A 26,554-nucleotide genomic window follows, 5' to 3' on the forward strand; every position below is an offset into this window, starting at 1 on the left:
GGCCACACTACCAACCAAGAACCTTCTTCTCTGATAGAATAAGCAAGCTTGTGAACCACCGAAAGAAGTGCATTGAAAAGCAAAGAGATTATATCAAAAAATATTGTAATTATTCAAACCCTGCTTTCGTTTTGATAAATTACAGAAACACGAGTGCGCATAATCTTTGACTTACTCTTGTACCTTCAGATTTAAGATTTGGCCTGAATGCTTCTAATGGAATAGACCCTGTTTAGAGTATACTGGTGCACCTGTGTACTAGGAGCTGAGGTTAAACTAGGGAACAGATTAAGTTTACCAAAATTAGACACAAACCTCCGACAGGCTCCACAGAATTTCTTTCACAAAGTTTTGAATTACCTGAGACCCTAAAGTGAGATGAAACCCGAAGCACATATTTATGAAGTGAAATATCGAATTTTGTTAAGCACCACAGCCACGTCTACACCTTCGTTCCCACCATCCTGTAAAACTCTGCACCAACAACAGCAACAAAACTATGTTTAAAATGAATTAAGTTGTCAACAATGAAATTAGATCTCTCCTACACACACACACACACACACTCTTTCTCTCACACACACACATATGTACACACAGACATGCACATAAACACATACACATACATGTGAGATTAGTGAAGTACTAAAACAGAAAATAATTTGATACCAATTAGATTGATTGCTGCTTAAGTGACTTTCTCAGTGTAGAATAATTAGAATAACAGTGACATTTTCACTTTAAAACAACTCCAAATGAAATAAAGATCTAAAGACATTTTCATGTAAAAAATTTTTTTTATTTATATATATAAAAGAAAAGTAATTGAAAGCCAATTTATTTTTTACGAGTTTTAAATTGATTTTTGTTTCTTCAGTGAATTTCTTTCTTCACTAATTTTTCCCCTATTTTCTTACCAATGATATTTATATACTTGGTACTGGTTTGGTTATGGAACCTTCTGATCACAAAGTCTTCACAAAGAAGTTTTTCATATTCTTTCCACTGAATAACACACTGTTCTCAGCCATTGGTATTTTCCAACAAGGCCTTGTGGAACGGGAATCGAATAATTCCAGTCTTTCTATTAGTTTGGCATCGAGCTTAAAGTTTCTGCCATTACCGTCATTACCATAAAGTTCTTGAGTGTTGGACAGCATTTGGAATTGCTTTGATTTCTTGGAGTATACATCTGTATGAGCAAATTGTCCTAAATAAACAAAGAACAAAGAAAATCAGAAACCAATTTAGTTTAATGGGACTGACACATTTCATTTAACATGCAGACCCCCCCCCCACAAAATTGTTTAATTATTTGAAATCAAATGATTATCTTTTACATGTTTTAGTCATTGAACTGTGGCCATGCTGGGGCACCACATTGAAAAGTTTAGTTAAACATATTGACCCTAATGCTTATTTTTTTTTCCCTCTAAGCTGTCATGGGCAACCCACAACTCACGGATTGCCTGGAGCCTGAAGGACTTTCTGAATGACATACTCTTTTCTTCTTTAGGCACAAGGCCCGAAATTTTTGGGGAGGGGGCCAGTTGATTAAATCGGCTTCAGTATGTAACTGGTACTTAATTTATCGACCCCAAAAAAATGAAAGGCAAAGTCAACTTAATCAGGATTTGAACTCAGAGTGTAAAGACAGAAGAAATATTGCTAAGCATTTCACCCGGTGTGCTAACGTTTCTGTCAGCTTGCTGCCTTTCTGAATGACATGCTGAATGAAAAATTACCTTGAATTCTTTAGTTGTGCCTCCCACCAGATAATGTGTTATGTCCCATGTGGCCCACTTCTCATAAAAGGTTGCCTATGCCTGAAAGTCTAGTTTTTATTCTTTGAGTTTCTTTTGCTGAACCGCTAGGATACTAGGAACATAAACAAACCAACACTGGCACAGAGACAATGTTTGGAAAGTACGGTAGTAACACTAGACATATTCCATCCAATCGTGGCCGTTGCCAGCCTCGCCTGGCCCCCGTGCCGGTGGCACGTAAAAAGCACCATCCGTCCGTGGCCGTCTGCCAGCTCTGTCTGTCACCTGTGCGGGTGGCACGTAAAAAGCACCCACTTCACTCACGGAGTGGTTGGCGTTAGGAAGGGCATCCAGCCGTAGAAACACTGCCAGATCAGACTGGGCCTGATGCAGCCTTCTGGCTTCACAGACCCCAGTTGAACCGTCCAACCCATGCTAGCATGGAAAGCGGACGCTAAATGATGATGATGATGATGATGATGATGTTACACCACATCAGTACTTTGAAGATCTGAATCAGCTGGGAGAGAGGGGAAGATTGTGAATGAACGCCTGAATTAGCGAACATTGAATGGTGACATCAGGCAACATAGTTTAACACTGCTTAAGTGTCAAAACAGTGAAATGAGTGAAGAGAAATGTTAGTATATAAATATTTCTATGCCTATGTGTATCCATTTGTGTGTGTGTGTGTGTATGTTCAGAGAGAAAGAAATTCAGTCAGTATACATTTCTTTCACGGTAGATGAAAGGATTCTGCGCTAATTGGTATCATATTCCTTATAGTTATTATACTAAGTGATGCAGAAACTTTAAATGACAACTCATTTCCTCTTCGTCATTCTTTTACTTCCTCCTCCTTCTTCTTTTTCTTCTTATCAGTTGAACACTGGGGTTGATGTAATCAACACATCCCCTCCCCAAAATGGCTACCCATTTAGCAAAATTTGAAACCATTATTATTATTATTATTATTATTATTATTATTATTGAGTGAGAGAGCAGTGCATGCCATCAAAGTGACACTGGGGTAAAATATACGAAGCCCAGTATACCCATCGTGACTACCTGTCTGATAAGAGTACACTAGACACATGCATCACAACCATATGTGCGGGACATGGTGATGTCATATCAAGATAAACAGCACATGACCTTGCAGTTGGGACCCAGTTAGAATTTTCCTCTGGTCGAGTAACCCAACCCGCTCAAAAGGTCCCTGAATAAGAGTTGTTTAAGGATGTTGAACGAAACACGCATGTTTCCAGAGGTGAATTATTCAAACCCCAAAGAATCCCTCTCAACACATGGCTATGATGCTCCCCAACTACTTCTGCTCATGATCAGAGATGCACATATTGCCAGCCACTAAGGGACATGCTCAACTGGTTACGGTCAAACAACTGACAAGCAAATCTGTGGTATTGAGCAGAATATTTGCTGTAGCCCATCTTTTATACCAAGACAAAACAATGTACATGATAACACTTCCAATCAATTAAGATCAGAAGCCATGAGAGCCACTGCCTGGTACTGCATCAGGGCATTTATTATTATTATTATTATTATTATTATTATTATTATTATTATTATTATTATTATTATTATCACAGAATAGTTAGCACGCTGGGCAAAATACTCTCTGTGGCATTTTGTTCATCTTCATGGTTTGAGTTAAAATGTCACCAAGGTTGACTGCCTTTCATCCTTTTGGGGTCGATAAAATAAGTACCAGTTGAGCACTGGGGTCGATTTAACCTCCCGCAAAAGTTGCTTTAGCACACTTATCAAGGCCAAAATCCATCCCGATGTCATTGCTAAACTCTTTAACAGTTTTTAACAGCACTACAGGCTCTTCGTCATTTCTAGCAAACAACTTCAGTTTGTCCATATAAAACAGATAGTTTGCTATAATATTATATACTTTGAACTCATACCTGGTGTTACTCAGTTCGTTTGAGAGCGGGATCAGTGCCATGCAAAATAGTAAGGGGGAGAAGGAGTCACCTTGAAAGATGCCTCATTTGATGTTGATGTTGTTAGATTGGTTCATCCCATTACTATGGTGTAGAAGGAGACGTGTATTCCACTTGGCTATGCTAGCTTGTAAGAATTTGGAGATGACAGGAGAGATCTTATATATCTCAAGGGCCTTGAGTAGCCAATTCTGTGAGACACTACCAAACGCTTTCCTGTAGTTTATCCATGCCATACTCAGGTTCTTCTTTTTGCTCCAGCAATTCTCTACAATCATTTTATTCATGAGTAATTGATCTTTGCATCCATAAAAATTCTTTTTACAACCATGGTGTTGAGACATATATAATTGGTTGATAGTTCTTTGAATTTTTCGTGTCTTCAGTTTTTGGTAGAAGGTATGTTGTTCCTTCGTTAGCACATCGGGCGAAATGCATAGCCGTATTTCGTCAGCCGTTACGTTCTGAGTTCAAATTCTGCCGAGGTCGACTTTGCCTTTCATCCTTTCGGGGTCGATAAATTAAGTACCAGTTGCCCACTGGGGTTGATATAATCGACTTAATCCATTTGTCTGTCCTTGTTTGTCCCCTCTGTGTTTAGCCCCTTGTGGGTAATAAAGAAATAGGTATTTTATCTGCCACTACGTTCTGAGTTCAAATTCTGCCGAGGTCGACTTTGCCTTTCATCCTTTCGGGGTCGATAAATTAAGTACCAGTTACCCACTGGGGTTGATATAATCGACTTAATCCATTTGTCTGTCCTTGTTTGTCCCCTCTGTGTTTAGCCCCTTGTGGGCAGTAAAGAAATAGGTATGTTGTTCCTTCGGTCAGTCAGGCAGGTATTTGCTTCAGTTTCTGGATGACATCAGTTAGTGATGAAGCAAAATTCAGCTATAAGTTAAGGATCTGGGCCAGTCCTGGGGTTTTCTATTTGTGAGACTTTCTGAGAACACATCTTAATTCTCCTCCTCCTGTTGCCTCCCATTTCTGCTATTCAACTTCATCCAATCTCACTTTCTTATGTTCTACCCAGTGAGCTTCAGCATTATATTCTTTTTTGTTGCTCCATATCTTCTTCCAAAACTCTTCCATTTCCTCAGTCTTAGGTGGCTCCTTTACTTCTATCTTGCTTTTGCCAATTTCCCTACAAAATTTCTTTGTATCATCATCATCATCATCATCATTATTATTTTTCATTATTAGCCTCGCCTGGCCCCCATGCCGGTGGCACGTAAAAAGCACCATCCGACCGTGGCCATTTGCCAGCCCCGTCTGGCACCTGTGCCGGTGGCACATAAAAAGCACCATCCGACCGTGGCCGTTTGCCAGCCTCGCCTGGCCCCCGTGCCAGTGGCACGTAAAAAGCACCATCCAATCGTGGCTGTTTGCCAGCCTTGTCTGGCACCTGTGCCGGTGGCACATAAAAAAAAGCACCCACTAGACTAACGGAGTGGTTGGTGTTAGGAAGGGCATCCAGCCGTAAAAACATTGCCAGATCAGACTGGGCCTGGTGTAGCCTTCTAGCTTCCCAGACCCCAGTTGAACTGACCAACCCATGCTAGCATGGAAAGCGGATGCTAAATGATGATGATGATGATTTTCATTTTGTTGCTGTTCTTGTATTACAGTGAGTCCTAACTGATTTTGCAATCAATTTAAAGACTCACACACACATACATGTGAAAATAAATCCCCAATTTAAAGTTGTTTGATAACGTTTCACTTAAGTTATGTATATTTAAACATTTTGTACTAGAAACACTACGTTTGCAAAAACTTCCATAATCTACTTAATTACCATCATGATTCTAAGACAGTATCTTTTACCATTTTACCAAATTAAAATTCTTTCGGGTTTATTTTCAGAAACAATTATCCTGATATTACCCAGATCACATGTCTAGAGAAGTTAATGGTTGAACTTTTCATTTGCATTAACCAACTTTTATGATCTTTCTTTGAGAAAATCCTCAACTGCCATATTTTCTGACATACAAGTCAATGTGGTATCATGCTTCCCTGAAAATAAAACCTAACCGTAAAATAAGACCTAGCATGATCTTTCAGGATAATTTTAATATAAGCTTTTCCCTTAAAATAAGCCCAAGCTGAGAGTGGTAGACAGATGAAAGAAATAAGCAGTCTCTTCATATTGATTGAAACTGCTTTGTTGCAGTGTATACACTGTTCAAAATATCTTTTTGGTGGCAAAAAATAATGATGTCTACCCTAGTGTCTCTTTCGTAATTCAAATATTAACAAGCTATACATCAATCGACAGTTCATGTTTGGAGCTTTCAAATGTGTCACGTAACATTTTGCAGGAATTGGAGTCACATGAAAACTCCACAGGAATTTTGGAATCCTGTAATTTGCAGAACAAGGATGATGACTTGGCTGTTTTTGAATAAATTGTTGTTTATGAGTTTCTGAGTAAAAAACAAGTAAATTGTCAATTAACCCTTTAGCATTTAAACCGGCCATATTCTACCTGTTTTATGTTCAAACTGGCCAGATCTGGTCTCTCACACCAACCCTACAATATCGTTTTAAAAATTAACAGCTACCTCATCAAAATCTCATAGCTACAAGATAATGCATGATTAGTTCAATACAATGAGGATGTAAAAACATTAATTTTGGCAGAATAATGCAAACACTAAAGGGTTAAATGTAGATCGCTTTATGTAATTTCTGTTTAATAAATTTTTGTTGTAATAAATCATCAAGTAAATGTAGATCGCTTTTCATAATTTCTATTTATTTAGTAATTTTGTAATTTTCTATTTTGTAATGTTGTTTTTCAGTACATGAAAAAAATATGAACTCCCCTGAAAATAAGCCTTAGTAAAAATTAATTAAGCCCTGTCTTATTTGGGGGGGAAACATGCATTATGGTACAAAGATTCAAACACATCATTTTAGTTTGATAAAACTTACCTAGTAGTCCCGTTGTATCTGAAGACAAGCCAGAGTAGTCAGTGATGTAGAAATTGAGGAAACTGACACGATTTGGGTCAGTATGTGATACCAAGGTTCGTTGTATCACGATGTGTGTTGAGTTGTTTAGGTAAACATTCAAATGCTGGCCACTACCTGTGACAACAAGTTTCATTCCTTTTATTCTCATATTTGTTTCTTTTAGCCAAGATAACACTATACCATGCACGTGAATCATTCTTGGCGTGACATAAAGACTAAGCATAGAATGGGCGATTTTCACTGCTCCAAGATATGTTCTCTGGTGTCCATCTTTGTTCTTCACTTTGCTTGCCACCACTGTAGCAGTAATTCTGTCTCCTAGAAAGAATTGACAGAAAAAATATTAGTTTGTTTTTGTTTTCTACTCAACAAAGGGTTTTCAACATTTTAGGGCTGTGTGTAATTCCCATTATATGATTGTTCAAAATGCATACATACATATATGCATACATACATACATACATACATACATACATACATACATACATACATACATACATACATACATACATACATACACACACACATACACACATACATATATACATATGTACATATATACATACATACATACATACATACACACATACATACACACACATATACACATACATACATGCATGCATACATGCATACATACATACATACGTACATATATACATATATACATACATACATATATACATACACACACATACATACATACACACACATATACACATACATACATACATGCATGCATGCATACATACATACATACACACACATACACACACACATACATACATACATACATACATACATACATACATACATACCAGTGAAAAAGAGAATACCTATGCTGAACTATTGAGAAATCTGCAGTTACTCTATCCAGATTACAAGTTCTGGTTTATATCTGTAATTATTGAGGTTCTGGGATATGTAACACACTGCCTAAATACCAATCTTGAGAAATTAGGCTTCTCAAAACCAGTTAGGAGAAAGCTAATTAGCTACAGATCCAATCCAACACTGGAACTGTAAAAATCTGTAAAATTTCCCAGAAGTTTTAAATATTTAATCATTTAAATATAAATGAGCATGTAAAATTCAGACTAACAGAATGCGATGGAATAAAAATTTGAATAAGTATTTGATTATTCTAAAAATAAATATATAAGCGCAGAAGTGGCTGTGTGGTAAGTAGCTTGCTAACCACCCACATGGTTCCAGGTTCAATCCCACTGCGTGGCATCTTGGGCAAGTGTTTTCTGCTATAGCCCCGGGCCGACCAATGCCTTGTGAGTGGATTTGGTAGACGGAAACTGAAAGAAGCCTGTTGTATATATGTATATATATATATATATATATATATATATATATATATATATATATATATATATATATATATATATATGTATGTGTGTGTTTGTGTGTCTGTGTTTGTCCCCCTAGCATTGCTTGACAACCGATGCTGGTGTGTTTACGTCCCCGTCACTTAGTGGTTCGACAAAAGAGACCAATAGAATAAGTACTGGGCTTACAAAGAATAAGTCCCGAGGTCGATTTGCTCGACTAAAGGCGGTGCTCCAGCATGGCCGCAGTCAAATGACTGAAACAAGTAAAAGAGCAAAAGAGTAAAAGAGTATATAGGGGATGCAAGGTCAAGGTACAAGGTGAGTATGAGAAACAGAATAGGTTAGAGGAGCAGAAGAAAATAAATGTATAGGTAAGTGCACTGAGTGAGAATAGGGTAACAGACGGTGAGAGACAGGGAATGAGTTGAAGTGTGCATGCATGCTCTCACTCACCCAGTCTAATCTATATATATATCTAGTCTATATATAGATGCAATCATGGTGTTGTGCTAAGAAGCTTAGTTCTCAGTCACATGATTCTGGGTTCAGTCCCACAGCATGGTACCTTGGGCAAGTGTCTTCTACTGTAACCTCGGGTTGTCCAAAGCCTTGTGATTGGATTTGGCAGACAGAAACTGAAAGAAGCCTGCCGTACGTACACACACACACACACACACACATACCAGAGATCTCTCTCATACTGGAAATCTCTTATACCAGAAATCCCCTCCCTTATACCTGAAATCTCCTCTCTTATACCTGAAATCCCTCCTCTTCTCTTATGCTGGTAATTCTGACTTGTAATTTCCTTTCTTATACCTGAAGCCCCCTCCCTTATACCTGAAATCTCCTGTCTTGTACTGGAAATCATTTCTTTTTGGGTGTGAAAGCAAGGTCTGGAACCAAAGGGCCTTAGAGTTAATCTAGCAAAAACCAAAGTCTTAGTAAGTAGGAAAGCAGACAAATCACAAATCTCTTCAGGTAGATGGCCCTGCTTGATCTGTAGAAAAGGCATAAGTAGAAACTCCTTAAGATGTACCTGGTGTAAGCCATGTATCAGAGGACGATTAACAGGGAAACTAGTTTTTGTATGTGGAAGGTGCACAGATACAATTAACACTAAAAACGTACAGAAAATAGACTCCATCAAATGCCAACGGGGAAAGCTAGAAGTAGTTGATAGCTTCTGTTATCTAGGCGACCAAGTCAGTAGTGGAGGTGGATGCTCTGACAACATAGGTGCTAGAATAAGAATAAACTGAGTTCAGCGAGCTCCTGCCTCTGTTGGTATCAAAGGGCCTCTCCCTCAGAGTGAAAGGCAGATTGTACAATGCCTGTGTGTGAACAGCTATGCTACACAGCAGTGAAACATGGGCTGTCACTGTTGAGGGCATCCATAGACTTGAAAGAAATGAAGCTAGTATGCTTTGCTGGATTTGCAATTTCAGTAGGCATGAACAACAGAATGTAAGAGACCTGAGGAAAAAGTTGGGCATAAGAGGCATAAGATGTAGTGTGCAAGAGAGATGACTGTGTTGGTGTGGTCATGTGTTGTGTATGTATGGAGATGCTGTAGAAGAGGAAGACCCAGGAAGACATGGGACAAGGTGGTGAAGCATTATCTTCAAACGTTGGACTTCAAGGAGGCAGTAACAAATGATCGAGAACTTTGGTGATATGCCATGCTTGAGAAGACCCATCAAGCCAAGTGAAATCATAGTCGTGGTAGATACTAGTGTCACACTACTGGCACCTGTGTCAGTCTTGGAGTGCCAACATGGACAACAGACATTAAATGATGATAATGATAATGATAATGATGATGATAATATATATATATAATATATATATATATATATATATATATATACAAAGTGAAATAGGGGTTATGAGTGTAACCATGTGTAGGCACAGGTGTGGTCGTGCAGTAAGAAGCTTGCTTTCCATTAACATGATTCCGGGTTCAGTCCCACTGTGTAGAACCTTAGGCAACTGTCTTCTAATATAGCCTTGGGCCAACCAAGGCCTTGTGAATGGCTTTGGTAGATGGAAACTGAAATAAGCCCATCGTATATGTGTGTGAGTTGTGTGTGTGTATGTGTGTGTTTGTCCCCCCCCCCCAACCATTTGACAACTGCTGTCAATCTGTTTAAGTGTCTGTAAATTAGTGGTTTGGCAAAGAATAAGTACCAGGCTTAAGAAAATAGGGACTAGGGCCAATTCATCTGACGAAAGGTTGTTCAGGGCAGTGCCCCAGCATGGCCACAGTCTCTTGACTGAAGCAGATAAAATATAAAAATTAAAAAATATTTTTGTTGTTTTTGTAAAATCTCAGAAAATAATTAAAAATTCACATTTTTTATCAAATTTTAGATAGAAAGTAGGATGGAAAACAAAAGGATGAACAAGAAGTGGGAGCACTAACCTGTTGCTGGATCATCAAGGAGCAATATATTCTGTCCAGAATTGGCCAGGACTTCAAAACAGAGTGGGAATTCAAGTGTTGGTAACTCAACAATGAAGTGTGGGTCATAAACCACTGTTGGAAATAAAGAAAATAGAAGGGAAAAAATACATCAGATTTGTTTCTATACATCATCATCATTTAGCGTTCACGGAGTGGTACTACACTCACGGAGTGGTTGGCGTTAGGAAGGGCATCCAGCTGTAGAAACATTGCCAGAAAAGACCGGAGCCTGGTGCAGCCTTCTGGCTTCCCAGATCCCCAGTCGAACCGTCCAACCCATGCTAGCATGGAGAACGGACGTTAAACGATGATGATGATGATGATGATGTGCTTGCTGGCATTGGTTGGATGGTCTGACCAGGGCTAGTAAGCTGAAAGGCTGCACCAGACTCCAGTCTGATTTGGCATGGTTTCTGTAGTTGGAGGCCCGCCCTAACACCAACCACTCCAAGGCACCAGTATAAGCTGTGACTATGATTTCACCTGGCTTGACAGGTCTTCTCAAGAACAGCATATCGCCAAAGGTCCTGGTCACTAGTCATTGCCTCTGTGAGACCCAATGTTCAGAGATCATGCTTCACTACCTTGTCCTATGTCTTCCTGGGTCTACCTCTACTACAGATGCCCTCCACACTTAGAGATTGGCACTTCTTTACACAACTGTCCTCATCCATATGCATCACATAACCAAACCAGTGCAATTATCTCTCTTGCATACCACATCTGATGCCTCTTATGCCCAATTTTTCTGTCAAGATGCTTACACTCTGTCAAACATGCACACTGACATTACACTTCTAGTGAAGTATTGTGGCATCATTTCTTTGAAGTCTACACATGTCTTCAGCTGTCACAGCATATGTTTCACTGGCCCCAGTGGGACTGCAATTCTTGAATCAAATTCAGTGTACAACTTGGGTAATGATATGAGTAATGATGTATCTTTCAAGGTGCATATTAACTAAGTTGACAATAAAATATTGACAGCTGACTGGATGGATCCTTTGAACTTTCAGAACGAGAGAACAGGAAATCATGATGTCTTCTGGAGGACATTTGTCCACAGCCTTTTAGATTACTGCTTCAAAGTATGGTCACCACACAGTGTAAAATTAACATGCCAGCTACTCTGAGAGACTGAAAGAGTTAAGACTCTACTCTCTAGAACAAAGGCGGGAAAGATATGCAGCAATATATATATGGAAAATCGTAGAACTAGTACTTAACTTTGGCATTGTAATTTACACTAACAGCAGAATGGGGCACCACAACATAGTACCGAAAATTCCAACATTGCCATCAGAATAAAGAATCAGATACTGCAACAGCTTGGGTTTCAAGGGCCCACAGCTCTTCAATATCCTCCCACAAAGCTTGGGAGTTCTACATGGGGTGGATGTAGGTGTCTTCAAAACAAAACTGGATCTACAGCTGTCAAGAGTCTCAGATAAACCTACCGAGGGGCAAGAAGTGCAGATGAGGACAGTGACATCAAATTCAGTTATTCACCAAATGCCACCTATCAGAGGAGGTTTAGTAAAAGTGTACACAGACACACACACATCACCACTCTTCCATCACTATAGGATTTTGTGTGTAAATGTGTGTGTATATGTATGTATGTACGTATGTATGTATGTATGTATGTATGTATGTATATATATGTGCGTATATATATATATATATGTGTGTGTGTGTGTGTGTGTGTATATGTATATATATAATATATATTATATATATATATATATATATATATATATAATATATATATATATATATATCTATATAATATATATATATCTATCTATATATATATATATATTATATATATTATATATCTATATAATATATAATATATATATATATATATAATATATATATATATATATATCTATACTATATATATATATATACTATATATATATATATATATATATATATATAATATATATATATATATCTATATCTATCTATATATATATATATATAATATATATATATATATATATATATATATCTGTAGAGACACTCACACATATATTTACAACATGTTATATCCATACATACTTCTATATATTAGTTTTATCATTTAGTAAAATAAGTGTTGCAATATATTTGAAATCTTATATGTTTGTATTATACACTAAGGTTTTTGTAGTGGTGTTAGATTCTCCTAATAAATAAACAAGTGGCCTTGTAGGAAAAAGCAGCTTAAATCCCAGTTTGCAAGTATTCATTGTTTTTCCTAAGTCAAATGTTTCAAGGAAGACACCAAACCGTTTGGGAAAATAAAAAGTAATTAATATCATTCGAAAGTTAAAATACTGCTGCTAGTTAAGTAATGAGCTAAATATCCATCTGATAAAATGAGTAATGCATGAAAATAATGATTTCATATTTTGGCACAAGGCCAGCAATTTTAAGGGGGGAGCAAGTTGACTACATCGACCCCAGCACTTAACTGATATTTATTTTATCGACTCCAAAAGGATGAAGAGTAAAGTCGACCTCAGCAGAATTTGAATTTAGAATGTAAAGATGGGGGAAATGCTGCTTAACATTTTGCTTGGCATGTTAATGATTCTGCCAGATTAATGTTTTTAATCTATAGAAATAATGATAAAAACTTATATAATTCTCCAAAGTGATACCCAGGGTCTCAGAGGGAAATTTGGAAAAGTGGCAATCAAAACTAATTTTGAGTCCCAAGATAAAGAAAGGAATCTCAAAATTTCAAAATTTCAGACCTCGTGCCTATAGAAGAAAGGATTATTATTATTATTGAGTAAGAGAGCAGCACATGCCATCAAAGTGACCTTGGGGTACAAATATACAAGGCTTAATATACCCATCTGTACACCAGGAACATGCATCACAATCATATGTGTGTGACAAGGTGATCTCATATCAAAATAAACAGCATTTGACCTTGCAGATGAAGACTCAATTAGAGTTTTCTTCAGGTTGAGTAGCCCATCCTACTTAAAAGTCTCTGAATAGGAGTTGTTTAAGGAATATGAACAAAATACCTGTATTACCAGAGGTGAATTATTCAGACACCAAGAATTATTGTTTGATGCAAACCCATAGCTTATTTTGCTGGATATGTTGGAAAGTGTCAGCTGTCCACAACCGGCAGACTAAGGTGATACTTGTTTACTGGTCATGCTACAAGAACCCTGCGAAGAATTCTTGCAGTTCTGAGCAATGCTGATTTTTGTAGGTGTTCTGCCTTTGCATTTGTACCAGTATTTTTGGGCCATGATGGTAGTTGGGTGCTGATACTTTCAAGTGCACCAATTACTATTGGTACCATGTCTTCTCTCCTCATTGACCACGACCTTCATATTTCCTACTTCAAATTATCATAGTTGTTCAGTTTTTCTTCTTCTTTCTCTTTGATCCTGTTGTCAATGGGACATGCTATGTTAATTATTAAGCATGTTCTTTCTTTATAATTATCATCATCATCATCATTGTTATTATTACGCAGGAGTGGCTGTGTGGTAAGTAGCTTGCTTACCAACCACATGGTTCTGGGTTCAGTCCCACGGCGTGGCACCTTGGGCAAGTGTCTTCTACAATAGCCTCAGGCCGACCAAAGTATATGAGTGGATTTGGTAGATGGAAACTGAAAGAAGCCCGTCGTGTATATGTATATGTTTGTGTTTGTGTGTCTGTGTTTGTCCCCCACCCCCAACATCGCTTGATAACCAATGCTGGTGTGTTTATGTCTCCGTTAGCAGTTTGGCAAAAGAGACTGATAGAATAAGTACTAGGCTTACAAAGAATAAGACCTGGGTCGATTTGCTCGACTAAAGGCAGTGCTCCAGCATGGCCGCAGTCAGATGACTGAAACGAGTAAAAGAGTAAAAGAGTATTACTTTTTACTATTATGAAGGAAGCAAGATGGCAAAATTGTTAGCATGTTGGACAATTCACTTAGCAGCAGTTCTTCCAGTTCTTTATGTTCTAAATTCGAATCCTGCCAAGGCTGAGTTTGCATTCATCCTTTTGCAGTGTTGATAAACTGAAGTACCAGTTTAGGGCATTACTGTTGATGTAATCACAAACCCCTTCACCAAACACTTTGCTGGCCTTATGCCAAAATATTAAAAACCATTATTTTCTACATGGATGAACTGCTTTTGATTATTTTCTTTCTTTGACCATGTTTCTGAGACTCTGAAAAATGTTACATCTTACTACTAACTTAGCGATAACAATCTTGCTACTATCTTAGCAATAACAATAACAATAAAGACATTTTTTGGTAAAGTATCGATTTTTAATGGTGGCACAATGCCTTAAATGTGAATGGAAGGGATGGATAGTGAATATTTATTATCATAAATGCAATAATCATATGGTACTTATTTTATAGACCCTGAAACTATGAAAGACAAGTTGATCTGAATTTGAATTCAGATCATAAAGTTTCTTGTTTTGATATTCAAAAAATATAAAGTTGGCAATACTTACATCCACTGTCTCGTCTCTTAGCTGCAATATAGAGAAACACCAAGATAAAGAGAATGCTTTGATATAGGATATATTAATATTAAAACTTATTGGTCGCAATTACAATTAGTTTCATTATGTATCTATATATATTAGTTTCATTTCTATTTCAATATGTATTTATATACATGTTTGAATATGTATGTATGTATGTATGTATGTATGTATGTATATATATATATAAGTGTATATATATATATAATTGAAATTTACCGAAAAACAAAAGAGGAAGACAGGTGTATAAACAACAAACAGGTTATTAGTTTAACGCTCAGGAAGGTAAGAAAGTTTTTTACATTTTGAGCCTATGCTCTTAAACAGAAAGGAACATGAACAACTATACAGAGAGAAAAAAAAAAAAAACTTTAGGAGCTATTGGTCAATCATGGCGGCTGTATATATATATATATATATATATTATATATATATATATATATATATATATATATATGTATATATTTATATCTTTTTGTGTATATATATGTATATATGTATGTATATATGTGTATATATATATGTGTGTGTGTTTATGTGTGTATATATATGTGTAATAATATATATATATGTATGTATGTATACATATATATGTGTGTGTAAAAAGAAGACTGTTGTATATATGAGTATATTTGTGTGAGTGTCTGTGTTTGTACCCCCACCATTGCTTGATAACTGATGTTGGTGTGTTTACATGCCCATAACTTAGTGGTTCAGCAAAAGAAACTGATAGAATAAGTACTAGGCTTACAAAAAATAAATCCTGTGGTCAATTTTTTCGACCAAAGGTGGTGCTCCAGCTTGGCTGAAGTCACATGACTAAAACAAGTAAAACAATAAAAAAACTATGCCATTTTAATCCTGAGCAAGGCTGGGTATCTCTGCTAGTGTATATATAAATATAAAAAAATGAAACAAAAATGCAATAGAGGACAATAAAACATATGGACAGATCGACGATACAAAGGTGGACAGAAAAAACAACAATTAAATGGGCACCAAAAAAGGACAGGTCATTCGTGGCCTTCTTTCTTCAGTCAAGTTATCTGATATCCTTACAGTTTCGGGCAGTTACACTTGAGACTGCTTGATCTGGCTGCCCCCAAAAATGTCTAAGTTAAGAGCATTAGATTTTTTGCAAGAAAACGAACGAATGTGTACAACAACAAAGATGAAAAACTGAGAACGGAGACAAAAAACAGAGAACATGTTACACAGTTACAAATACAAACAACAAGAATATAACAACAGGTGTCTTTCGACTGAGGACAAATCAAATCGAGCTGGTGTGTAAAAAGCGAAAGGCTCAATGCAGGAACATAAGAGATGGACATAAGAGATGTTGGTGGTCAGCAGTCAGGCAAAGAAAGAAAGATCATGGCTGGTTGAACACTGGTCACATGAAAGGAGGAGAGAGGGTAGGGGGCAGTGGGATTGAAGGATTAGGGGAAGAATGGAACCATGAATCATCAAAATCTGTAAGGGGACTGGCACGTAATGTTCTTCATTCATGAACAAGAGTGTTACATCATGCAAAAAACTTTTTTTCTGGTCAATAAAGATAAAAATTAATGTCGGTGGCATTAGGTTGGTTGAGTGATCTGTCACTATGTTCTGTTTGGAGAGAAGTTCTAATTGTTAATTTTTATCTTTATTCACCAGAAGAAAACAATTTTCTTTTTTTGCATGATGTAACACTCTTGTTCAGTGGTTCTCAAACTGGGGTCTGCGGTTCCCTAGGAGATTGCAAAGCGATTTTAGCAGGGGACTGTGAAGGGATGCTGAAGTATAGTGAAAACAGGGTGGCTTTTGACAGTTAAATCTAAAAATTTCAAGACTTTCAATTTATCGCATGCTATCATCCTTTTTTGTTGTTGGCCTCAAAAACCCATGCCATTCCTACACATTCATGTGCTAATCATACATGTGCAACAAGTGTAATTGGCTGATAGAAAATATACAGGTATAACAGTTGATTGTGCATGTGTTGTCAGTATTTTTCGTTTCTCATTTGTTTTATAACCAATTGATCAATTGATTCCCCATATTTTCATGTGTATTTATTGTATCCCAATGGTGCATTGCCTGGATGAAGCTGTGGCTTTCAAGGTTGCAGGTCTATGGGCAGTGTGGATCATAGTCTGGAAATTACAATACATGAATGTATGTCATTTTTCCCATGTTGATTATCCTGCATTTTATAGGGGATCATGAATCATCAAAAAATCTGTAAGGGCACTGACACATAAAATTTTAAAAAAGTTTGAGAACCATAGCTCTTGTTCCTCAGTAAAGAACATGTCTGAAACAGCTCTAGTGAACAACAACCCATGTCTGAAACAGCTGTAGTGAACAGCTGTAGTGTTATTAGTTATTATATATATATATATATATATATATATGCGTGTGTGTGCTTGAGGAGACCTGTTGAATCAAGTTTGTTAAGACACCCATGCTGGTGACACGTAAAAGCACCGTTCGAGTGTGGTAGTTACTAGCGTCGCCTGACTGACATCCGTGTTGGTGACACGTAAAAGTACCAACCGATTCTGGCCATTTGCCAGCTTGCTCTGGTTCCTGTGCCGGTGGCACGTAAAAAACACCCACTACACTCACGAAGTGGTTGGCGTTAAGAAGAGCATCCAGCTGCAGAAACACTGCCAAACCAGACTGGAGCCTGGTGCAGCCTCCTTGGCTTACCAGACCCCGGTCGAACCGTTCAACCTATGCTAGCATGGAAAACGGACGTTAAATGATGATGATGATGATGATGATGATGATGATGATGATGATATATGTATGTATGTATTGTGGACTCTCCTGTTGTGGACCACAGGATGAAGGTCTTACAATATTTTTATGAACAACCTTTGCAGATGATTTATCAACAGCAATCAGATATTTGTGCTGTATATCAGCTTACTCCTTCCATCAAATCGACATTGATTGCACATCTGGCACAGTGTGCCACAGGCCAGATGTTGAAGTGATTGCAGAATAATGTGAAGTGAAGTGTTTTGCTTAAGAGCACAATGCATTGCCCATGATATTACGACCACGAATGCAACACCTTAACTATGGGATTCTGTGCCTTCTAAACATAAGTAATCTAAGTAAATCAATATTTTGTCAAAAATCCCAATAAATCTACTGGCTCGTATATGATTATTTTTTTGTATTTTTCATATTTCATATAATTTTATATAAAAAAATGATGCATCCACCCCACCCCTACACGCTTAAATGAAAAATTATTTTAACCTAGTTTTTTAATAATAGTTGGGAGATATATATTACATGGTGAATGAAATATGTTTTATTTACAGAAAATATTGCAGGGAGTGGGATCTCTCCCACCCACCCCACCCCGAAAAAAAGAAAAAAGAAAGCAGGGAAGGGCTGGGGAAGATGGGTTGGGGAATATTGTCTGAATTAGCAAAATAGAATTACTTTAGCATTTGTCTCAAGAAAGATGTGAAATTTTTGGATTGAATAATAAATTGCATAGTTTGGTAATTTTAATTACAATCATTTGGGAATATGGCATGGTAACAACTTGAATGTGTAATGTCTGCAATGAGTTAGCTTCTGACTTGTACACGTAGGCGCACATGAACAAACACACACTCATGCTCATTTGTACGAACATACATACATATATACACAGGGCTGGTGCTAGGAAGTGTGGGGGCCTAGTTAGAGAATTGTCAGTGGGGCCTGCCACTCATCAAAAGCTGAAGGTTGATGTTTTATGTTTTGTGTGGTATGCCAGTACCAACTAAGAAGCAATGAGCAATTAACAACTCAATTAATTAACACACCAACTCAACCACATATTTACAAACACCAGGAAAATTTTTTTGTTTTGCATATTTGTAATCTCCTACATAGGAAGCAAAAAAAAAAAGATTTCCAAAAAATGCATTTTTGAAGGATGGGTGTGAAACTGCATTAGCCCCCTTTTCACTTTACTAGAATGAAGAACAACTCAAAATAACAAGATGAAGATATAAATATCCACAAGCAAGCATAACAAATATGTATCCCCATCATCAGCTGCCAAATTGATATCACTATGATTTCGATATATATATATATATATATATATATATATATATATATATATATATATATATATATATATATATATATATATATATATATTACGGAGATGTACTTGCATAGCAAGTGATCTGATCTGCAATTATATGTATATATATATATACAAGATAAGAAAATGGAGAAATACATCTAAATCAAATATCAATTACCAGATAATACTCAATCACACACCTTATTAAACCACCATATAAGAGACTGTAGGGTTAAACATAAAAAGCAGAACAAATCAGTGTACATAAAGGAATGTACATAAAAAAGTGTACATAAAAGAGTGATTTTGTATAATAAGTAGAATATATATAAAAAAGAGAATATACATATAAGTAAATATAAATATAAGTATAGATTACATCTTACAGCTGTTTCGGCCATGTAGATAAGTATGTCTCATTTTACCAATATTGGCTTTAAGGCCAATATTGGTAAAATGAGACATATTGGCCTTAAGGCCAATATTGGTAAAATGAGACATACTTATCTACATGGCCGAAACAGCTGTAAGATGTAATCTATACTTATATTTATATTTACTTATATGTATATTCTCTTTTTTATATACATTCTACTTATTATACAACATCACTCTTTTATGTACACTTTTTTATGTACATTCCTTTATGTACACTGATTTGTTCTGCTTTTTTATGTTTAACCCTACAGTCTCTTATGTGGTGGTTTAATAAGGTATGTGATTGAGTATTATCTGGTAATTGATATTTGATTTAGATGTATTTCTCCATTTTCTTATCTTGTAATAATACAGTAAATGAATTGATTGCATCACAATCCTTAACATTTATGTATTAACTTTGTTGGGTACTTCACTAGCAGTATATTGGATATATGTTATCCCATGGAGGGTTGCATTTACAACCCCTATCTCAATTTGTATATTATATATATATAATATATATATATATATATATATATATATATATATATTAATATATATATATATATATATATATATATATATATATATACATATACATACACACACACAGATGCACACATATGCAGATCACAATATATTCTTGGCTCGATGGCAGCTCAGTGTAGACACTGATGTAAACATGAGATTAGGAAAACCTCTTTACTCAGAAGCCATCTGAAAACTGCTATTCTTATTGTGAAACTAAAAGTAATGCAACCATGGACAATTTTATGCATTATATTACAATATATATTTACATTAATACCATATCAAATGTTGTTTACATTTTCTATTTTCTTTCTTACGAATATAATATAATCAAAATGTAAATATATATATATATATATACATATATAGAATTTCATAACTATGTACAGTGATTGACATCTCTGGTTGTCAAAACAACAAACATACATATGCCTATATGTAAGTGTGCATGCTTAGAAGCAGACACATATACATACACACCTCCCCCATACACACACTCACACATATATATGTATATGTGTGTGTGTGTGTACAGTATATATATATATATATATATATATATATATATATATTATATATATATATATATATATATATACATATCATCATCATCATCATATATATATATATATACATATCATCATCATCATCATATATATATATATATATATAGATCTCTCTCTTTCTATATATATATATATATATTATATATATACATATATATATATAACGCGAAGGTTTACGGAAATAAACAAAAGACGAAGGCAGGTGGAGTACAAACAAACAAATGTATTAGTATGGCGCTCAGGAATAGAAATAGAACAAGTCTTTTACGTTTCGAGCCTACGCTCTTCGACAGAAAGATACACAGGAAAAAACATATATATATATATATGATGAGGGATGAGATGAACTGGAAGGTAAGGGCTGTAATGTCAAATGGCTGAAGGACCCCACCAGGACAGGAAGGGGAATAGAGAGGAAGTGAGGGAAGCAAGACCAGGGTCATCCTCTTTTGGTCTGGGGTAGCGGTGGTGAATGGACATGAGTGGAGTGAGCAGGTGAAAAGGGATTGGTAGTAGCAGCTGCTATCGTTAGGTGAGACGGAGAGGGCATGCATTTGGATTTAACACAGCTGGACAGCCCACAACGAGGCGTAAGTGAACTGTATTTTATCCTGCACATTACAGTTCTCTCATACCACAAGATATTTCATCTCCCGTTTATAAATATATTCTTCCATTGTTGTTGTCCCCTTCCACATGATGGCAGCAAAGATAAGAATCAGCAGCAATGCTATCAGACCTTTCCATGGCAAAGGAGATGTGATTGGCTGCCAGTCAACAAGGTATTGATGACGTAGAAGGTCTCATGACTCTGTATCTGGAGGGAAGCACGTTGATGCTCATGATGGATGAGGAAGACCAACTGAGCGCGGTGAAGATCAAGCAGCGCTTGAGGGAAGCCTATACAGAGAGAATGTATGCTGCATTTAATAGCTGGGAATGGTCAGGTGGACAGGGAAACAGGTCAACAAGTATGCTGTGGAGGTTCAGAGACTGGCCATGCTATCCGGTTTTACTGGAGAGGGTCTAGAGAAGGCGGCATGACTGGTCTTCATAAATAGCTTTCAGTGTGACTGCAACAACTGCCCACATTGCAGAAATCACAATTTAAGTATATCTCAAAGCAAACTCTTACAGTGTTGTACCATTGAATTATATCTTGTATGCTTGGGTGGTTCTACAGCTTTCAAGAGTACAATTGTATTCATCTTGGCTTAGGAAAAATGACTAAATTGTGGGAGTTAAGTCCACATTAGGGGGTCTTACTAGCTCCTAAGAAGTTGAAATTTTAGAAATATTACTTTAGTTATGTCTAATATCTATGGCTAAAATTTCATCAACAGCAAAGATAGATTAATTTTAATGGGGGTTATGGCCTCATTTATGCCCCCTCACTATATATGTGTATATAAATATATATATACACACACACACACATATACATGTATATATATACACACACACACATATACATGTATATGAGAGAGATGCATGTATGCACATCTATCTATCTATTTATATGTGTGTGTGTGTTTATTTGTATATATATATATATATATATATGTATGTGTGTGTGTGTGTGTATATAAATCCACACATGCATATACATATTCGAAGTACTCGATTAAATAAAAAGAATATTTAGACTTTCACTGCACCCCCCTCCCATCCCATCACCACCCCCACCCTTTACCATGGCAGCCCGTTTGTTGCTCAGTCTTCGAGTGCTGTCTTGGGTATCGGCGATCGTCTTGACATTGCTTTCTCTTTCTCGCTTCCATTAATGAAATACGTTCCTTGCCATTGTATTGGAGTTTGATATTAAATACCCCATTGTACACCCTTCCCACCTTTCTCTCTTGCAAATGTGTTAGATTATGGCCATCAGATGTATATTAATTATATATACACATGTATCATGAGGAAATTACCCTAGCAGACACCATAAATATAGCATCATATTTTCAATAGTTGTACTAAACATCTACATATATGTTGCGTGTGTGCTTGTGTGTGGTGTGCGTATGTATCTATTTCTCTGTCTGTATATGTCATTAGCAATATTGCAACCCCAAACAAATTTTGAGTAGTCGTTGTTTATATTCCCATATGATCGGGATTAAAAAGTTAAACTATAAGCTTATATAAATAATTCCAAAGTAGAAATATATAGAATATATTGGCCTAACATTTCAAAAAAAAATTCTTTATCAGAGACAATAGTATTTTCTTTTCGTAAGAAATAGAGAGAAAAAAAGGAAGATAAAAATGCTGAATCAGAAAGGAGTGGGATGAAGATAAAATGGTTAAAAATAGAGAGAAGTTAGAAGGAGATACTATTTTTGATGGCATATAATTTTCCCACCAAAAATGTGACAAAAAAAAAAAAACACCCTGGGTCCTCTTGCATTTTTTTTATTACTGTAGTCCTTATATTACTGCCGGTGGCACATAAAAAGCACAATCCGATCGTGGCCGTTGCCAGCCTCGTCTGGTACCTGTGCCGGTGGCATGTAAAAAGCATGTAAAAAGCACCCATTACACTCTCGGAGTGGTTGGTGTTAGGAAGGGCATCCAGCTGTAGAAACACTGCCAGATCAGACTGGAGCCTGGTGCAGCCTCCTGGCTTCCTAGACCCCAGTTGAACTGTCCAACCCATGCTAGCATGGAAAGCGGACGTTAAATGGTGATGACGACGATGATGATGAATCATGAAAGATATTTTCACTAGCTTGATTTTCTGCTTTATGGTCAGCTCTCATGCTAACTTGCTTTTTATATACAGCGTACGCAAGAAGACACTCCCACCACAACAGAATTGAAATCCTAAAATTAAGGTGCCACATAAACAGCATTGGTGTGGGTGCTGGTACCATGTAAAAAGGACTGGTGATGGTCCCACATAAAAAGCATCCGGTACATTCTGTAGAGTGGTTAACATTTGGCAGGGCATCCAGCTGTAGAAACCAGAGCTAAAACAGATTATGGAACCTGGTACAGCCCCTGGCCTTGCCAGTTCCTATCAAGCTGTGCATATATACGACAGGCTTCTTTTCAGTTTCTGCCTAACAAATCCACTCACAAGGCTTTGGTCAGCCCAAGGCTATAGTAAAAGACACTTGCCCAAGGTTGGGACTGAACCTGGAACCGTGTGGTTGGGAAGCAAGCTCCTTACCACTCAGCTATGCCTGTGGCCTAAAAATATTGCTTCCCAAGCATTTTTTTTTTTAAAGTAAATTTTTTTAATGAAACAATGGCATCTTATACTTTAGCAAATACAGTAAATAACATGAGTCCTTTAGTTCATTCCTATACAATTCCTGCCTGATTTTTCCCCTCTTGGTTTCGTCCAGCAAAAGAGCCTTTGCTCATGACTTTTGCAGGCCATTCCAAGGCCTGTGATAGTGATATGATTAATGTACTTCTTAAACAGTTGTAAGTTAGAGACTGCGACCAGATCAAAAAAAAAGAAGAAGAAGAAGAAGAAGAAGAAGAAGAAGAAGAAGAAGAAGAAGAAGAAGAAGAAGAAGAAAGAAGAAGAAGAAGCAGAAGAAGAAGAAGAAAGAAGAAGAAGAAGAAGAAGAAGAAAAACTGGAGAAAGAAAGAAACCTATGCAAGAAGGAGTGAATTCTTGAGGGCCAAGATCTAGAATGTGAAAGACTGGTAAGGTTAGTATTAGTGTAGGACCAAAAGATTCACACTTTATGTATCTGATTATTAAAATGGATTACTTACTTGCCAGGTATTCTACATTTCCACTTCGAGACACTGAAAAATTGAAAAGAAGAATGATAATTTACAATTGGCACAAAAAGCATATTTATGTGTGTGTGTGTGTGTATTTGTGTGTGTGTATAAAATAGGTAGAGTGGAGATTGTAGTGTAACCTTTTATAAAGCCCACTGTTCACTTATTGCTTATACTCTATAATTGAGGTAAACTCTCTTTTACTCTTTTACTTGTTTCAGTCATTTCACTGTAGCCATGCTGGAGCACCGTCTTTAGTCGAGCAAATCGACCCCAGGACTTATTCTTTGTAAGCCTAGTACTTATTCTATCGGTCTCTTTTGCCGAACCGCAAAGTAACACACATGCATCGGTTGTCAAGCAATGCTAGGGGGACAAGCACAGACACACAAACATACACACACATATATATATATACATATATACGACGGGCTTCTTTCAGTTTCCGCCTACCAAATCCACTCACAAGGCATTGGTCGGCCCGGGGCTATAGCAGAAGACACTTGCCCAAGGTGCCACGCAGTGGGACTGAACCCGGAACCATGTGGCTGGTTAGCAAGCTACTTACCACACAGCCACTCCTGCACCCTATATATATATATATATATAGTATATATATATATATATATAATATATATATATATATAATATATATATATAATATATAATATATATATATATATAATATATATATATATATATATAATATATATATATATATATATACACACACACATATATACAATGGATTTCTTTCAGTTTCTGTCTACCAATCCACTCACAAGGCTTTGGTTGGCCTGAGGCTATAGTAGAGGACACTTGCCCAAGGTGCCACACAGTGGGACTGAACCCAGAACCATGTGGTTCGTAAGCAAGCTACTTACCACACAGCCACTCCTATGCCTGTAAAGCTTACAGATTTTCTATTTGTTTGAAACCTGAGTCTCTACATTGGAAGTTCTTCTTTAGACAACTTCAGATGGCTACTAATGATGCAATGCACTCTTAGTTGAATACTTGGGTAACTCCATATAGCTTCATTCGAGCTTCAAAAAGGAAGTGCAATTTTATTTGGGATAGCATGAACATATATGTGTGTGTGTGTGTGTACAGACAACTATGTATATATAGTTCAAGGCATAATTTCTTATTTCCTTGTAATTTATTTAATTTCGTTTATATATAAATATATATATATATTCATTTTATAGAAGGAGCTTCTACAGGACTAGAACTGTTTCTAGTCCTGTAAAAGCTCCTTCTATAAAATAAATTACTTTACTCTGCTATGTGTTGAGTACCTTATTTACTGTGGTTAACCCCGACTCAACCCGGGACCTACATATATATATATATATATATATATATTATATATATTATAATTATTTGAGGGAATATTATTCCTAACTTACAGGGAAAAATTCAATTTAGAAATACTAAATCAAATTTCACAAAATATTATATATATATATAAAAATTAGAAAAAAACCACCTTTTATCAATTCAAAATGAATAATTAAATTACACCATCTAGAAAATTACATATAATAGAAATATTAAAATTAAAATAACAATAATATACCGATGATTAAGTAAATTGCAAAATAATAATAAAAACGTATATATTTGGTAGAATACCAAATAAAAGGTGGCTTTTCCTATATATATATATATATATATATATATATATAATATATATATATATATATATATACACACGCTGACATAGAACCAACGTTGAACCCTTTATTCGCAATATTACCAAATCTGGATCTTAACTATGGTCTGTCTATAGCACTTATTCAGCATTACCTGATACCTTTGGGTCTCAATGAGACCATTATCTCTTATAACCTCAACTTCTCACTAATATAAGCACTTACCCCAGGTAAAGCTTCAGTAATGGATAAACAGTTCCTTGGCATCTCTCTTAAGAACACACCTATTCCTTCACAAAAGACTTTCCTCTTACTCCTCCTCTCCAAAACTAAGGACCTCATCTATTTTCTTTCCTCCACCTCACTCTCGATTTTGTGTCACATCTAAACTAACTATGACTTAATTTTTCCTCTCACACCGTCTCCGATGAAAGGATATTATTAATAAATATCCTAGAAACAGCTGTAAGGCCTTCTGTCTATAAATGCCCTA

General features: G+C 36.3%; 1 protein-coding gene across 1 annotated transcript in view; it reads right to left on the minus strand.

Annotated features, from left to right (window-relative positions):
• Positions 1–893: 893 nt before the first annotated feature.
• Positions 894–26,554, minus strand: part of LOC115223460 (inter-alpha-trypsin inhibitor heavy chain H5-like) — a 40,038-nt gene continuing 14,377 nt past the window's right edge. The window contains exons 7-11 of the mRNA XM_029794046.2: positions 24,392–24,424; positions 15,014–15,034; positions 10,490–10,603; positions 6,683–7,042; positions 894–1,210 (exon numbers count right to left, since the gene is read on the minus strand). Of these exons, the coding sequence (XP_029649906.1) occupies positions 966–1,210; positions 6,683–7,042; positions 10,490–10,603; positions 15,014–15,034; positions 24,392–24,424 (773 nt within the window). The 3' untranslated portion in view covers positions 894–965. The remainder of the gene's footprint in view (positions 1,211–6,682; positions 7,043–10,489; positions 10,604–15,013; positions 15,035–24,391; positions 24,425–26,554) is intronic.

This window comes from Octopus sinensis, linkage group LG23, assembly GCF_006345805.1.
Source record: "Octopus sinensis linkage group LG23, ASM634580v1, whole genome shotgun sequence".
Lineage (NCBI taxonomy): Eukaryota > Metazoa > Mollusca > Cephalopoda > Octopoda > Octopodidae > Octopus > Octopus sinensis.